We start from the raw sequence: 18623 nt of genomic DNA, 5'->3' as shown, positions 1-18623 counted from the left end.
TTATAAATAATAAACTACAGCTTTGTAAATATGTTTGAGTATTTATTTTCAAAATGGAAACACACTTCTTGTGTACAGCCGACCACACCATCGTCACTGAACGAAAAAGTATTGATTTTTACATGGATTCCTAAGGAAAAAAATTGTCTAACTTAACAAGATGTTTCTTACTGAGTGTAAGATTCGGAAACGAATTACACTCATTAAACGAAGTTCCACTGTATTGGGATAAAACAATGTAGAACAAAACTTGTAGAACAAAACTTTATTTTAATACAGGTCAAATAAAAACAATATTATATAAGTTTTAAAAACTTACAAAGACCAAACAATTTGTTTTACATATGCTTCAATAATTATGCTTTAAGGATATATTACATTAACTTATGAACCGTTTTCAAAAAAATTCATTATAGGAGGGTGGAAATTTTTTCTCTCATGGCAATGAATTTGCTAATTTGCAGTAAATTATATTACTTTCCTGTTTAAATCTGTTTTTGGAATAATCTAAAATTATTAGATGGAACATTTTTAAATACTCAATTTAATAACATTGCAAAGAAGATTGTGAAATGGTCTTTGTAGAGTTCTATAAAAATTAGGGAATGAAGTTATGCTTTGACATTGATGCAAAATTCAAACTTTTACATAAAAAAAAGCTAACATTAATAAATTTTATTCAGGGTTATTCATGCTATGCTTATTTCAAATACCATACATAATACTGTAATATTACAGAATGCAAATTTTGACAGTGCATAATTTTGCAAATATAGTTGATAAATATATACAAATATAGTTATATTTGTATATACAATTATACAGTTATATAGTTTTCTCTTCACTCTACATATTTATAAAATTTAAAAAAAAAAAAAAAAAAAAAAAAAAGGAAATTTGTTTAAAAATTAATTCTGAAATTACATAGCATGCATTTTAGATAGATCATTTTTAAACAAGAACCAGATAACAAAAGAAAAGGGATATTTTCCAAACTTGTACATCATATTAATATCAAATAGTTTGCAGATATAATAGGCATCAGTACAAATATTACAAAATCAAATAATCAAGTTTTGATCTGTAGATCTTATATTTCATTACCATGCCATTTTGCATAAGTCAGTACTGAAACAAACTACAATGTATTCTATAACTCCATAAAGTGATATAGCATATTAAAATAGGAATAAACTATTTTAAGAACTTATTTCAAAATGTAGTATTTCAATTTCATGTTTCAAAACTTAACTATTATGAAAATCTGTTACATCATATGTATTTCTAAATCCAATACAGCAAACAAATGAAATTTGGAATATTCTGAAAAATAAAGACTTAATAAACACAAAATTACTAAATATAACTCGCAGTTCACTATTCCTTCTTATAGAAAAAAATTGAAAGAAAAAAAAAAAAAACTTCTTATATTGCAGCTAAAAGAAAATAGATTTATTTTACTATTCTGCAAATGAGACAAACATATTCTCAAATAACCATTTTTGTATCCTCACCATCATCAAAAATAGAAAGATTTTTACAAAATCAGAAAATATTAACAAAAGGGTTCCTTTTAGTAAAATTACTATTACCACCAGGAAAATTTTCTGCAAAGGAATGAAAAATGTCTTTTGCGTTTAATGGGTCTTTATTACAATCAGTAAATTCATCTGTCTTCTCAAGAAGATCTGGAAGACGAATACGAACTTTTGGGAATGGTGGCATTTGATTTTTTTTTGGAAAATTTATTTCTACATCTTTAAATAAGTCTTCAGATTTCCATGGAATATCAGTCTTGGAGATATCTGGTATAAATGGAACTGAATTTGACTCGCCCCTTTCTGGACATTGTGAATAAAGATATGTATTTGTATTTATTGATGTTGAACTCACTGGTGGAAATAACACAACTCCTTCTGTTTCTGACTGCTTATCTTCCCAAAAGTCTAAGTTCTCCAAATCATAGCAATGTTTATTGCCCTGGTCAACATGATTCTGAAATTCATCTTTATTTAAAGTTTGGTCAATGTTCAAAGATTCAGTTTGACTGATCTGAAAAATAAATAAAATACAAATCATTAAAAATGAATTATGATATGCCACTAATAACTAAAAATTTATGTAAAAACACATTTTTTCATGTTTCTAAATAAACAAACATTGATAAATATTGTTTAAATTCCTTAAATTTCCTAAATGTATTTCCATTTTTAAATAATATTTATTTAATATTATTTTTTTAAAAATTTCTAAAATTCCTAAATTTATTATGTTTTGTGACAGATATATTTTGTCAAACTCTGAACTGCCATCAGAAAGAACTCTGAGCAGTACTGAAAGTTGTGTGTGAGAGAAAATGTTAATTAAGACGTGAAGGGTACAATATGTTGTGGCCAACCCTTTGGTAAAGTTTATGTTTTCATTTAATTTCTTTCTCCACATTACTATTTGTAAATAACTGAAAATATTTAAATTTTTTCTCTTTGCAACTGCCTTGTCTTTGCATCTTGCAGTTTCTAATTTAATATTGTAATACCTAATTCATATTAAAATTTTATTAATAAATATAATTTTGAAACAGAAATATGATGGATTTGCAATAACTTTAATACAAATTAGTTGTGACAACATGGATTCAATTAATTTGTGAAGATATTCTGTAAAGAGTTAACACCATGCAGGGCAGTTCACAAAGCCATGGGAGTAGAAAGTGATGGAGATCTCCTAAGGACAGCATGTTGCAAAACATCCCATATATGCTAGATAATGTTCATGCCAGGGGAATTAATTGGCCAAAAGAGGGCACAAAATTCAAGAGTATTCACCACACTGTTTTTTGTCAGATTCTTATGCAAATTTAATTATATATACCAAACATGAACTTCGGTTTGTATAAAGCAAATATTTCAGTTAAATAAACTTAACACGCATTAATTTAACATAAAATCTTGACTTAGGATGATTATTTTCCTAGAATTTTGTGACTACAAATGTCACTTGACCCATTTTGTGTATAGCTTTTTTGGACGATTTAAATTACTTATTGATACAAAAAATCGTCAACTAACTGACAGGCTGACTTCTCTTTCAATGAATGTTTAAAACATTGCAAAGGTCCATCCATTAGCTTAATGTCAATTTTGGACGATTCCCCCTACTATGAATTTCTTCATAAATTTTCCAATATAATCAAACCTGTTCTTATTCTTATACCAATAAATCATTCTACAAGTCATTTGATACTCACTAAATGACTTCCACAGTCTTATAACATCAAATGGCTTACACTTCAGAAATTAAAAGTAGTCAAAGTTGAATTCTAGTCTTCACTAGAACAAGGCATTGTATGCACTTCTCTATGCCCATGGGCTAGTCTAATTTACTTTGTGAAGGAAAAGGATGATACTTGGCACATCTATGGTGATTTTTTCAAGTTAAAAGCAATTATAATTTCGAATAAATACCCTTCACCTCATAATTAAATTTTTTTTTTTTTTTAGGAATTAAAAGACAAAACAATTTTCTCTAAACTAGAAATGAGATCCCAACACATAGGATAATAGATACACTTAATTCATTTGAAGCATGTAAAAAAACATGCTATATACAGTACTGTGCAAATTAATTGGAACAAAAACAAATGTTAATTAATATAGGTTAACTTACATGCAGGGTTATAGCAATCTAATACAAAACAGGTCCACCTCTAACTTGAATGAGATCCTGTACACGGTTTGGCATGAATTCCATTAAATTAGAACATAAATTTTTGATCTCGTCATCACGAAACCAAACTTTTATAGCATTCTCAATCATTGTTTTCTTTGTTAAGCAATCCCCTTTACTAAGACGTCTCTTTACAATGCTCTACAAATTTTGGATGGGATTTACATCAGGAGAATTACCAGGCCAATCCAAAACCATTATTTTCTGTTCTTGGAAAGAAATTCATTGTTAGCTTAGAAGTATGGCATGGAGCAAGATCTTGTTGAAATATACCAACACTACCAGCGAATGTTTGCATCATAAGCACAATTAGACTTTCTATTATAGAAGTAAAATAACCACAAAATATCTGTTTCTGAGGGTGCTTGACTATTTGAATAAAATGTTGTTCCCTGATGGGTTCTCCACCACTTCGCCTGACAAATCTTGGTCGAAACCCTTGCACAAGAAAAGGCGTTTCGTCGCTGAATACAACCTTCTTCCAATCTTGTGCAGTTCAGAATTGATATTTCTTGGCCAATCCAAACGTTTTTTCTTCATTGCAAGTGTTAATAACTGTTTTGCGATTATTTTTATTGCAAATCTCCGAGCTTCAATAAGGCCTCGTTGAACTGTCGATGAATCCACGCTCGCACCAATAGCTAATAATTCGCTCTGAAGATCTCTACTTGTTTTGTAAGGATACATTGTACTATTTCGTACAAGAAATTTGTCTGTTCGAAGTGTGGTCTTGCGTTTGCGTCCACATTTACTCTTTCATTTTGGAGACACTGACCTAAAATTCTTTTGCTGATTAATAATCCTTGAAACACTGGATTTTCCAACTCCAATTACTGCAGCAATATCCATCACAGTCATAGAAGTATGCTGACTAAGGATAACAATTCTAGTCCTTTTCCTGGTAGTGATATCCATTTTTTTAATACATGTCAGAAGGAGACAATTCACACAAGCAACCACTTTTTACAGAAACTGAAGGGAAACATTTTCGACATGTCATTATCACGTGCTCAGACCGGTTTAGACTAATCAAGGGCAGTCATGCATTCTAAGAAAATGCAGTTGAAAACTGTTTGAGGCAGAAAATCCCCGAGAAAGGAACAATTTTCTTAAAAAATCTGTTTGTCCCAATTAATTTGCACAGCACTGTACATCTTTATTTGCACATCCAAAACATTAAGTGAAATTGTCTCATATGATTGATGCAGCGAGTTTTGCTATTGGTACTAATTTGAACCAACATGCCAATAACAAGACTCAATAACTTTTTCTTATAAATTATCTCCTACTGAAAAAATACTATATGGTCTATGACTAAAATCTACTGCAATCTACAGAAGTGTTCATCATTGTCTGGAAAAAAAAACACAATTCACAAATACTTTCTGCCAAAAAAGACAAATTTTCTCCTTATTAAACTAGACAGAATTTCCAGCTCAGTCTTCAACTGATAATCAATATGTTTCAGGTGATTCCAATGCAGTAGTTGGCATATTTTCTTGCATAGCTGAAATCCACTTGCCAATTAAAAATTATTATGAAATTAAGGTTAAGGTAGGTCAACATTAGTCTTAAGTTTTTAATAGAAGATGGCTCATTATTGAAACTTAAACCTATTAAACTTGTATGAAGATCAAAGGTCATGTATGAGGTTTCAACTGGCATCATATACTTATGTCCTTGGATTTTTCAGAAAAATTGTTTTCGATAGCATTTATTGCCTACCTCATCCAAAAGGGAAAATCATGGTTCACTTAATAAAAGATAAATGTATTAACCTTCTTTTCAGAAGGATTGCATTCAGTTCTCTAAAACTGCACTGAATGCCAAAAGAACAAAAAAATGAGGCATTTCAAATCCAGTCATACATTTCCTCTTGTTTAAGCATGATTCAATCACATCCATCTCAACAGCGTGAAGCCATTGCCACCATTTCATGCCATGCTTACTACCTTACATGTGTTGTTATATTTCCAAGATGAACCAGAAAAAATTTTTCTGATACCCCATATGAAAATCAAAACAACAGTTGAAATATTTTTTTAAAGCCAGATTCCAAGCTTTGGAATCCTGTAATTATAAGTACAAATCACAGATCAAGTTCAGGTCTTTACTCAAATTTTAAATTCATAGTGGATCCAAATAACTAATAGAATCTTGCTTTAAATGACATTGTGAAAAGATTTCATCAACTGTTCAAAGATACTGTTGCATACTACTTCCTTTTCATACTATGTTGGATGAGTATCTGGGGCAAATCTAAAATACTTTAGTATTTCCCCTAGTGAACCCTCATGCCTTTTTCAAGAATTTTTTCACACATCTAAAGGTAGTCCTGCAATTTCTAAATTCATCTGATAATTAAAAATTAACATCCAGAGTTTGTAGCCTACTTCTGTTTCAAATCACACAATTTCACAAGAAGTTTTTGCACAGGGATTTAGCTACAATTCATTTTTGTCCGAAGACATACTGAATATTAACCAATTGAACAGTCCTACAATGGGCCATACAAGGCCTTGTTGAGAATGACCAAAATTTGCATAAGCCATAGCATTTTTACGAAGCTATTAACATTTCGGTTTGCTCACTAATTTCCACATAGTCGCAGATCATCATTAATTTTAGCAGCTAATATTTTGATTCAAAATGTGAAGTGTACGCATTTATAATATGAAATGACGCTCCGCCATATTATAGATAAATTATTATTATTACTTAAATACAGTCGTATAAGGAAAGATATCAATCCTTTAACATGCACTTTCACAACATATGTGAAAGTAAGGATTTTGAATAGGCTAAATACTCTTTTTATAAAACACAGGTCATGAACTTGAAAATATGAGCTCAAAAATTTAAAATATATATATGTTACCGTTAAAGTATGAAATCCGTTATTTTATAGAATACCTAGTTATTCCATGAAATAACTGATCGTGTCCGTTAAAGTGTAAAACTCTCTTGTATTTCATGGTTTAACTAGTTATTTCATAGAATAACGATCTGCAGCCCGTTAAAGTGTAAAATAATCTATATCATATATCTCGCACGACAAATACATTTACCTTCCACCCCTGCTGCACTTATGTTTTTGTTTGTTTGTTTTAGAAATAAAAAATGTTTTTGTTTTAGAAATAATGTTCTTTGTCATTCCAAGTGTCATTTTAGTAATCCTTGTTGTAACAAATGATTTTATGGTACGTTCCCATTAAAATACCATTTATACGCTGCATAAATTAGATAAATTGCTTTTTTTTCATTTTAATTGTCTATCATTAGTTTAATTTCATTTTAGATAATATTTTACACTTTAACTGTCTCTCATTAGTTAATTTATAAAATACCTAGTTATTTCATAGAATAACTAGTTAAAGTGTCAAATTAATTACACACTTTAACGGACACGATCAGTTATTTCATGGAATAACTAGGTATTCTATGAAATAACTGCATTATATACTTTAACGGTATCATATATATCTTTCATTGATGAATATTATATCTAAAATATAATAGTTTTGAAAAGAAATTAATATATACTCACAGTTTTCTTTAACTTGCTTTCTTTATCCAAAACTGAAATAAAAGAAAATTCATGACATAAGATTTTTTTCTGAACAAAGAATAAATAAATATTAGATATATAAATATTCTAAAATAATTTGCTGAAATCATCTAGAATTAAAGAAAGAAAAAAAAAAAGCTATTAAAGAAAAACTGAATTTAACAAATCAGCTGAAATGTTATATTGATGGAAGTTGAGCTATATTTGAATCTCAAATTTTGATACAAAATTAAAATTACAAAACATGTATAAACTAAATGTACACTGGCTATAAATTATTGAGAAGGGATGCTTTTTGTAAGAAGTTCTTTTATAAGGGGGGGGACCCTGCAAATATCTGTATCAATTCCTCCTCTTGAAATTCAAAAATAAATAAAGTGTATGTCTGAGCAGTGCTGACTGAAAATAAATTCAATGGGTTAATAGTAACTGGATAATTTAATATTAATATATAAGTATAGGATTTTCATTATGCAATTATTTACTGTTGAAAAATCAAAACCAAAGTTATCAAAAAGAGCAAAATGACAAAAAGAACAAGAATACAGTGTATCTTTAATAAATGTTCATTTTAGATGCTAGTATGAGATTTTATCTATGTTAATAAAACAATTGATTGTAACCTAAGAAAATTCTTCTTAATCAAACATCAATAGTGATAACTTTATATGAAAGTATGAGAAATCCGAGTGGAAATCTAGCATTTCTGACACATTTCCTGATTAGAATTCGTTATTGCCCTTGTGTAGAAATTTGAATCATAGCACATCTACAGTTTTGGTGGATAGTTTATTAATATTGTTGCATATCCTTAATATTGCTTCTTAGCACAGTAAATCTCCTGATAATTAGGAGATTAGGATTTTACAGGTAGCTGAAATTACATGAAATATCAATGACTCCTCCCCTTCCCCTCCTTCATAGTTTTGGCAGCAAAAACAAAGGATCTCTGGAAAGTACTACAATTTTAGTGATATATCAATTAGGAGTTCAGATTCAAATTCTGACATTGGGAAAATGAAAGTAGTTTAATGCCATACTTTTTTTATGCTAATAATTAAGAAATATGTAAACCAACAAAATAATATGTTCAGATTTTACTTAAAACAAAGAAGCAAAAATAAACATAGCATTTCTTTTAAACATAAACTAGCTGTACCCACAAAGTGTTGCCCATGGCATTACATTCAAAAGGAAAAATTAGCTTTAAACTTAAGCCTAGCCTCTTCCCGATATGACATGGGCATGTCAAGCAACATAAAACAAACATAAAAAACAGATTTAGAAATCATCAAAAATAACTATAAAACAATTTTTTATAACACACATTCAGAAATATTTAGACTGTTAAAAAGGTAAAAATATGATATGTCATAGACAAAACAATTCGCTAAAAATATACAATAGAAAAGCCGTTTTAAAATTTAAAAATATACAAATAAGTCATTGTACCTACTGTTCCACACTTGTTTATCAACTCTGTATAATCTGATATTAAAATAAAATTTAGTTTGTTTCATAATATTTCATTGTAAACTATATTGGCCGTTTTTCCTACTGGTGCCAAGACAAAAAGGTTTTGTTTGGATGTAACTCTAGAAAATGTCACATAAAATTGTCCATGAGAAAAACATTCTTTGCTTAAGTCAAGTGTGGACATTCGCTAGCTGAACACTGCTTTCCTCTACATTCTCATTATAGCAAAACAAATGAACCATTTTGGCATTGAATGTGCTCATGAAAGGTTAGATTTCTTTTTTTAGAGCATAATGAGTTTTGAAACTTTGTTTAAAATCAGATGTAAAAAAGAAATATATCGCAAATGCATACCACAGCTCTTGCTATTTCAACATGTGCGGATACATGCGAAACATGGATACTGCTGTTTTACAAATGCACAAATCATAATAGGAAAATAATTAAAATCAGAATTATAAAATTTTATTTTTATTTTGATAAGACTTCAATATACTAAAACCTTTCCCAATAAATCCCCTACAAAACGGTACTAATATCTCCAATATAAGTTAAGTATTTCTGGAGTTTTTATCTTTCAAACATACAGACTTTATTTTATACAATATACAGATATATAAAGAAAATAACCTTGTCTAATATTCTTACAAATAGTTTCCTCTTCTGTCAGTACATCCATGGGAAGATTTGAATAAAATATCCTCCAATTGTTTACAAATAACGCATATTCATCAATGCTCTCATTAAATAAGTCACGAAGAGCATGACCTGGTCTCGAACTGCTTTCTTTCCTTAAATGTACACAGGAATTATCTACTGAATTGGGCTGATCTGGTTTACAATTTGATTCCATTTCACCTGGAGAATGACCAGCTTTATGAATGACTTCAGACTGCTGAGGAATTCTGGAGGCTATTAAATCATTTGCTAGGCCAGATGTAGAAGCACCAGTTACTGTAGAATCTTTCCTTGATGGGTTATCTGAAATTAAAGAATCATTATTAGAAATCAATTGCGGATAATTAGGAAATTTAGAAAGAGAAAATTTAAATATAAGAAGAAGTAGAAACAGAAGTATTTTAGAACATTTCCCTCACCTCCTCCAGATGAAATATGTGGGTTGCAGCAATGACAGCTCTTTTTCAATAACTGCTGAGATGATTCATGATCAGGGAGACTTTGATGATCTTCTTTTCTTTTCTTTAAACAAATTTCTTCCTCACACACAGCTACCCTTTTGATAGGCATTCGTTTGTGTCTACTAGCACCTTGTTCAGGATCATACTTTGAAGAATCCTAAAAATAAATTTAAACTCTTAAAATTGTTATGCTATTTAAATTCTTTAAAGTAGTAACTGATGACTAGTCCTTATGTCATTTTCTTATGGTTATTACCATCATCCTCATAGATAATGTTATGAACTTTAAGAAAATAATGATATTTATCAACTACAGAGAGCAAAGTTACAAACATTCAAGTACCTAAAAAGTATTCAAAAAACTTTTTACGACTTTTCCAGACAAAGTGTGCTTAACCCCCTGATCAACAAATATATTTAGTTTCCTAATTAGATGGCATTCTATTTCAGACATTTATTATTTTAATTCCTATAATATAAGGACATTTGAGATATTGAAGCATTTTTTGTAATTTTTGTTTTTCAAATTACTTAATACTTTCATTTAATTGCTAATTTATAATTAAGAATTTATCAATTCAATGCACAAATCAGACACGTCATTGTATGAGAATGTGTTAAAGTTCAAATAAGATAATTTTATAACTTCTTTGTAGCTTAAAACTATATAAAAACATTTGAAAGAATTTTAACAAAATTTCCTCGTCATTTTTTAGAGAGGAAAAGCAGGCACATCCTAAAGATTAAATTAAATACAAAATACTTTGAACTTTTATAATTATACAAATTTACGAGATTCCTATAATATTTATTTTAATTTTAGTTTTATTTGAATAAAGAAATTAAATGAAACTCAAAATGCTACTCCAGCCTATCTTTTAGAAAAAGAATTAAGATTTTTCGGCAAAAATTTTTTTTAGTAGCCATTTTCTATCACATAGTTTAAATATTTGTCATCTGATATAACACCTGAGGAATCCTATAAATCCTTTGGGAGCATGTAAAAAAATGCAAATCACATTTCATAGTACAGAATGTCCTGTTTCGAACAACAATACAATTTTTAAAACAAAGTGCCAAAACGATCTTGTAGCTATATCTTATCAGTTCTTGTGAATAGATGTTATTAGTAAGAAGAGTACAGCATCCTGTACTCAGCATTTTCATTCCTACAACACTTTTTGCTTTGGTGCTTCATGATAACTAAAAATTGAAGGTGTTATCTTCTCAACCTTCTTAGAAACATTATGGAAATAGCTCATATAATCTCATATTATAATGAAAATCAAGGGTGTATATTGAAAAGGTAGCATTTTTCATTCCTACAACACTTTTTGCTTTGGTGCTTCATGATAACTAAAAATTGAAGGTGTTATCTTCTCAACCTTCTTAGAAACATTATGGAAATAGCTCATATAATCTCATATTATAATGAAAATCAAGGGTGTATATTGAAAAGGTAGCATTTTTCATTCCTACAACACTTTTTGCTTTGGTGCTTCATGATAACTAAAAATTGAAGGTGTTATCTTCTCAACCTTCTTAGAAACATTATGGAAATAGCTCATATAATCTCATATTATAATGAAAATCAAGGGTGTATATTGAAAAGGTAGCATTTTTCATTCCTACAACACTTTTTGCTTTGGTGCTTCATGATAACTAAAAATTGAAGGTGTTATCTTCTCAACCTTCTTAGAAACATTATGGAAATAGCTCATATAATCTCATATTATAATGAAAATCAAGGGTGTATATTGAAAAGGTAGCATTTTTCATTCCTACAACACTTTTTGCTTTGGTGCTTCATGATAACTAAAAATTGAAGGTGTTATCTTCTCAACCTTCTTAGAAACATTATGGAAATAGCTCATATAATCTCATATTATAATGAAAATCAAGGGTGTATATTGAAAAGGTAGCATTTTCTATTGATGAAAGAAAAAATATAATACATTGTATATATATATATATATACACACACACAAGGCGACAAGTAGTAACAATCACAATAGCACACAATGCGGCCAGATAGGACTCAGCAGGAAGAGAGAATCCACATAGCTATTCACTAAGTCTCTTCAAACACCTGCTATTCTCCATTGTCTCTTCTCTTTAGTTGTACTCCACTGCCGACTCACTACTACATGACTGGCTACCCAGCACATGCTTCAATAATTCTCTCCAAAACTCGGTACACAGTTCAATTCTCAATCAAAAAATCGCTTGAGTTCCACTCAATGTTTCGCTGGACTGATCCAACTAATTTGTCGTTGACTTACTATATGACCCAATATACGACTGACTTTGGCTTGGACTGCTGGCCTTTTATAGCTTCTGGAGCAGAGCACAGCAGATTCTCGAACAGTCAAACATAATTCACCTCCTACTGGACCAATTGCCAAAATTCCTGATGATCCCATTATCATTCTTTGGTTGCCAAGCCCTGGAGTCATTCATCCAATCAGCATTAAACAGAGCTGTCCGTAAAACTATCTTTCTTACAATGGAACCAATTGTACTGGGAGGCAACAATACAGATTCGTAATAACAATATTTGACACAAGTATTTAATTGAAATTTGTTACAATTAATCTTAGATAACTAATTGATTGCCAAAGGTAGCTAATAATTCATAAAATATGCTTCATTATTACAGAGTACGTATTTCATTTATTCTCAGCAAACCAACTGCTTGCAAAAGCAACATAAAAAATATACTCCACTATTACAGAGCATATAATTTTTTTAAAAAAATCAATGAATTCAGTTTAACCGCTTAAATATATATAAAAAAATTATATAGTCTCATTATTTGATAGTTAATTACTGCTTATTAATTCTGAATACTTATTTTACTTACATTATTTAAACATATTTTAAGATTTTAAAAAGCATGAGAATATCAAAAATGAAGTTGAAATAATTAGCAAAGTGATGTTCCAATGACAATTGCAAATTTTTTTTAGATAATTATCATACATTTCTAATGATGCATATTAATAAAATAATGCTTAACAATTAAAAACAGTTCAAACATGTGTAAATGCAATATATATATATATATATATATATATAATCTACATAAATACTATATTCAATATATATATATATAGGAAGATCAATTGTAAATGAAAGCTGTTTACGAGTATAATATTCTCTAAATTGCATCATTTAAGAAATTATTCAATCTTTACAAAAGTCACAACAATCTAAAAAGCTTAAATTTGAAATTTTGTTCAATAATGATTTCTTTCATATGCTATTCATTTCAAAATTTAATATCAATGATTTGTCCTTCATTTGCACTTGAAGATATCAAGGATAATTAAAATTAGGAATAGATACTATAATCTTCCAATCCCTTTTTAAGGTATTTTCTGTACGTGGTTCAAGGTCACATTTTCTACCACGTTACTGGAACCAGACAACCAATAACGCAGTAGAAAATGCGACCTTGAACCACCTACAGATGATGCACAGACTATAGCACCTTCCAAAAGATGGCACTACAATCTCTTTTTGGTTGGGAGATTAGTGAATAGTACACAGTTGGGGTGGAGAGAGCACCTATGTAAAATGATACAACTTAGCATTGATTATCCATAGGCATGCAGGCGAAATCATCTATATATTTTAAATTATGAAACGAATGGTGGCTTGTGAACTGTTCAAAATTATGTGATTCGTTTTAGTTGCTATTCACCAAGAGCTGCAACATGTAATACCTTCTATGAAAATATCATAATTGATTTGTGTTTGTTTCTGTACATTGCCATCTATGTCCTTAATAAATATAAAACCAGAGCCTTTATTTCAAGCATATTTTCACACACACTAGGTCACCAATGCTATAAATATTTATTTCAGATATGGAAAGGGTAGTAAATATTTCAAAATTATTATTAAAATATGAAGCAGATTTTTACTAATAACTGTTATTCATAATGAATTTTAAAATATTAGTGGCTATCGATTCAAAATCTGCATATTGTTTTTTACAACTTCCTTTATTTTATGCTTTACAGGCAAAATAGCATTTGTTTCAATAAAGAATAATAAAAATTTTACCACAAAAAAAATTATCATCTTACACCACACTTCTTTCACACATTAACATATAAACTTGGCTTCTTTATTACTATTTCATCCATTCATTCCATTGTTAATTCAATTTATCCTAGTTTCTGTAACACATCTCAACTTGTAGCAAAAGTTTGTTTTTGACAGATTTATCAAGATAACCTTTTCTCTGAATTTCATTTAAAATGGGAAAACTTGTGTAACAGAAGAAAAATTTACTTTTTCATGAAAGATAACAATATAAACAATTCTAAAATATATTTAAATTAAAAAAAAAAAAACACTTTTTCATTAGTTTAACAATTATTCTTATGAAGCGTAAACATTGGTATTAAATAACACCTTTTGATGCATTGCAGGCGGCAAGAATTTATAAGATCTTACAGTGAACACTACGACATGAAGTTAGTAAAAAATTCTATTATAATCAGCTTAAAACTGCTTCACTTGGGATTTTAAGTAAATGCTTGCATCTTAACAAACAGACAAGCACCCAGTATTTAAAATCAAAAAACATCTCAAAGCACCAATAAAAAGGATACTTATACTCAAATAGTTAAAAATAATAATGTTTAGTATAATAGATAAATATTTAAGAATGAAACATCTTTCTCTTGATAGTTTCATACATTTCTCTAAAAATGACAATTTCTTTTGACAGTTTAAAAAAAAAAATTAAACTTTTGAAGTAATCATTCATTTTTAAATTTTACTTAGTTTCATTTTCATGATTTTTAACCAAGATAAAACTACAAAAGAACATTAGATCCAAACTTACTTCGCACATAAATACAAGCAGATTTCTGTTATTTGTATTTATAGTAACACTAGAAAAACAGCAAGAGGCAAGGATCAGGAAAATAACCATTTAGAAGAAATATATGAAGCAATTTACTTATTATATTATTTCAATTAATAACTTAACTATTTATTGAAAAATATTAACTTATTCATTGACAAAAATGCAAACAAAAACAATAAAATGGAACAATTCTGATGTTGATTGAAGTATAAAATCTATCAAAATTATCTGACAGCCTTGACTGACTGAATGACCTTGTACAGTCAACTTAAAATTTAACAATAAGGTAATAATTTTTTTAATCTATACATTGCAGTAGCTAGATATATTATTTATTAAAATTGATTTTCTTCAAAATTTACAAGTGAATTGAGACTTTTGCGATTGCCATTTGCTTCCAATAGATTTGGATCCAAGGAGTCAATTTCTATTTGTAAATTACTCATGTATCTCTATAAGCTTATTAACTTTTTTTTTTTAAACTTTGTAACTCATTAGCTCACTGAAATCATTGCAAGTTAATAACTCCATGAGCAACTTTATCAATTTCTTGTAATACTTCCAGTCCATTTCTGATAAATGGTCAAATTCTTTTACCTTTCCAGCCATTTTTTCCCTCTATGAATTTTGATGGTGCACTATATTTTAAATTGGAAGGGGAAAATAGGAACTGAGTGCCTTTGACTTCATAGTAATCAAAGTATTACTGTGTTACATAATTGGAAAATGAAATTAATGAGCATTTCTTTTTGTTGCTCCCTGTATTATATTTATAAGAATAAAAGAAAATATTTTAAATCTCAAGCATGTATTTTCTTAGCTTGTTGATCTTTGCTAAAATCCAACATAAAAAAAAAGTAAATAACTGTGAAAAATGCAAATGTTGCTAGATACCAAAACAGAAGTTGGGATTTTGCATCAGCAGAGATATTTTAAACTTTGCCCAGCATTACAGATTTCGTTGTACAATTCTGTTATTGTTATTATTATTCCAATTGTTAGAAAATTGTAAAGCGAGTGTACAATAAGAAGCCTGGCAAGCTTGATAATGCTTTATTCAACTAGAAAAATACAAAGCACAGCAAATGTGCACACACACAGCAAAGACAGTTTTTGCAGAAATCAACAGCACAAACCAAAACAACAAATTGTAATTAAACTAGACCAGCAGTACAACAGAAGAGCTTGCTCTGTGTTCAACACTCCAAAAACAGAATTCTCTCAACTGATTCACTTTAGCTCTCTCTTGCATTATTAGTCTCCATAAAAAGGTACTAAATGTTCTAGAAATATCTACAAATCATAACTCCTAATAGAGATAACATTATTATTCTTGTAGTTTCTATAACCTTCATTTTTATAGCAAAATGTTTATCAAAGTTGAGAATCCTTGACCTGCAAGCCATTCATTATTCATTAAAAATATATGTTAATCTATCTTCCTTATAATGAGATTAATTGTGCATGAAAGTGATATTACAAATTCATAACATTATTTTAAACATGCAATAGTTTTGATGGGCAATAATTAGATATGCCAATACACTGTAAATTTTCCATTCCCAGTTTTTCATTTCACTATATGCATTTAATTTTAAAACAAAGAGAAATACGAGCTTATTGAAAATTTTTAGATGAATCCATAAGATTTTATAAACTACATCAATAAATATATATTTTTTCAAAACCTAAATATTTCCTTTATAAGATTATACTCATATCTTTAAACTCAAAATTTACTCAGAATAATAAAGCAATAGAGCATAAATTCAAAGAAGATCTATTTATTTAATATATGTTAAAAAGGTGTCAGATAGAAAGTTCTATGTATGAAATAACATAAATACTTTTGGGGTATTCAACTTAAAAATTCATTAAGATGCACATATCATTTCTTTTTATCCAAAAGAAAACGAACATAATATGAGAGCTTATAAAAGTTAAAGATGAAACAATGCAGATTTTAAAAACTCATTAGCTCAAAAGTAGAAAAATAAAAATCCAATCAAAGTAAAAATGAAATTTAAGGCTTATTTCATAACATTTATCAATTCTTGCATCTTAAAAATTCTATCAGTTATATTATTAAAGAAAGATAGTATTATATGTTTAATCATATATATCTAAGGAAACAATCCACTGACCAAAGGTAAGGAAAAAAAAGTGATAACTAATATTTAACCAGGAAGTAAATAAAATATTTCATAAAAAATATTCTTTTATTATTAAATCTTCTCAAACAATATAGAACAAATCTGAAATCTTGAATGAAAAATATTTTGAATATATTAACAGTTTAAGATTGCTCTACAATTAAATTTAAGTTTTTATGTTAAAAAGGTGTCTGATAGAAAATTCTATGTATGAAATAGCATAAATACTTTTTGGGTATTCAACTTAAAAATTCATTAAGATGCACATATCTATTTCTTTTTATCCAAAAGAAAACAAACATAATATGAGAGCTTATAAAAGTTAAAGATGAAACAATGCAGATTTTAAAAAAGGATTTAAAAAAACTCATTAGCTTCAAAAGTAGAAAATTAAAAATCCAATCCAAAAGTGAAATGAAATTTAAGGCTTATTTCATAACATTTATCAATTCTTACATCTTAAAAAAAAATTTCTAAAACTGTACAGCGATAAGTTCTTATAAGTCGTCACATGTAATATATATATAATTTAAAACTCACCATGTCTGGAACAAGATGGCAGGCAACTTTATTCTCACAACCCTTGGTTGTTACATTACAATTTTACGGAGGTCTAAATTAGAAATTCATCATCATGCGAACGCATCTGATTCATCACATATCGATACGAAGAACAAAAACATTCATTTCAAATGTCTAAAAAAATACGGTAACAAAAGCTGTTATATCCGATTGATGTTTGAAGCATATGTCGGCGTTCGCGGGTAACTAACGTCTCAACAGCCGCCTTATCCTATCGGATGGACGAATCGATCACAATCCATACCTTTCCGAAGATAGGAATATTTTAAAGAAAGGGATATCCGAGATAAGCGTAGTCTACAAACTTGTTAAATTTCAGCTGATAATTATTCACTGGTCAGAGGTCAAACCGGTATTCTCCAGACTAAATCTCTTGTCAAACTGCCGCTGTTTTATTTAACAACGAATGATCACATTCTGATAAACTATTTTTTGGATGCAAATACCGATTTGTGATGATTTTGAGATAGAGAAGTTTGTATTGTTTAAACTAACAAAGAATCTAATATCATTGTTTTCGGGAATTCTTACCTTACTGTAGATGGTCAGGATGTCGCCACTTTATTTACCTTTCGTATTGCCAAATCAATCTATTGTTCATCTCCCACACGGGTCTCTCTGGTAAACCCTGTTGTGACGTGCATATTTACGAAAAAGAAAAATTTACTTGCGATTCAAATGTCAGATACACAAAATTCTACGAGTCAAAAAAACGGAGTCAACTCCTGACATAAAACTCACTCCTTTGGCTACGAAAATAACAAATTTGTGAGTTATCCATCTTTAACTTGCAAGTCAAGTTTACCTCGTGTTGGTGAATACGGCTGCTTGAAAATAACTAACAAGTGAGAATCAACTCGCAACTGTGGTTTACCTGACTTTCAAGTTAACTCCAGTGTGGTGAATACGGCTGCAAATTCGAAGAGTCAGAAATCGGAGTCAACTTCGTTTAACTTGCTCCTTTGACTATGAGAAAAACAAATTTAAGTTATCCTCTTTTACCTTGACTGCAAGTCAAGTAACTCGTGTAGGTGATACAGGCTTCTACTTTCCTTTTAACATCCATTATCTCGAACCAAAGTAATCCTTTTTCA

At 29.1% G+C, this 18623-nt stretch overlaps 1 protein-coding gene across 4 annotated transcripts; it reads right to left on the bottom strand.

The window, feature by feature from the left end:
* Nucleotides 1-939: 939 nt before the first annotated feature.
* LOC129956979 (uncharacterized) lies at nt 940-18581 on the bottom strand. Of its 4 annotated transcripts, none has more exons than XM_056069067.1 (5): nt 18404-18581; nt 9868-10066; nt 9401-9751; nt 7274-7305; nt 940-2052 (listed from the first exon to the last, which is right to left on the bottom strand). In XM_056069067.1, exons 2-5 carry the CDS (start codon nt 10016-10018, stop codon nt 1546-1548), a joined length of 1041 nt encoding a protein of 346 aa, XP_055925042.1. In that variant the 5' UTR covers nt 10019-10066; nt 18404-18581; the 3' UTR covers nt 940-1545. The 4 variants fall into 4 exon arrangements, with proteins under 4 accessions (XP_055925042.1, XP_055925041.1, XP_055925039.1 ...); XM_056069066.1 differs by lacking the exon at nt 18404-18581 and adding an exon at nt 18061-18373; XM_056069064.1 differs by lacking the exon at nt 18404-18581 and adding an exon at nt 17488-18044.
* Nucleotides 18582-18623: the final 42 nt, after the last annotated feature.

Source organism: Argiope bruennichi, chromosome 11 (genome assembly GCF_947563725.1).
Source record: "Argiope bruennichi chromosome 11, qqArgBrue1.1, whole genome shotgun sequence".
Lineage (NCBI taxonomy): Eukaryota > Metazoa > Arthropoda > Arachnida > Araneae > Araneidae > Argiope > Argiope bruennichi.
This window is presented reverse-complemented; position numbering and strand designations above follow the sequence as displayed.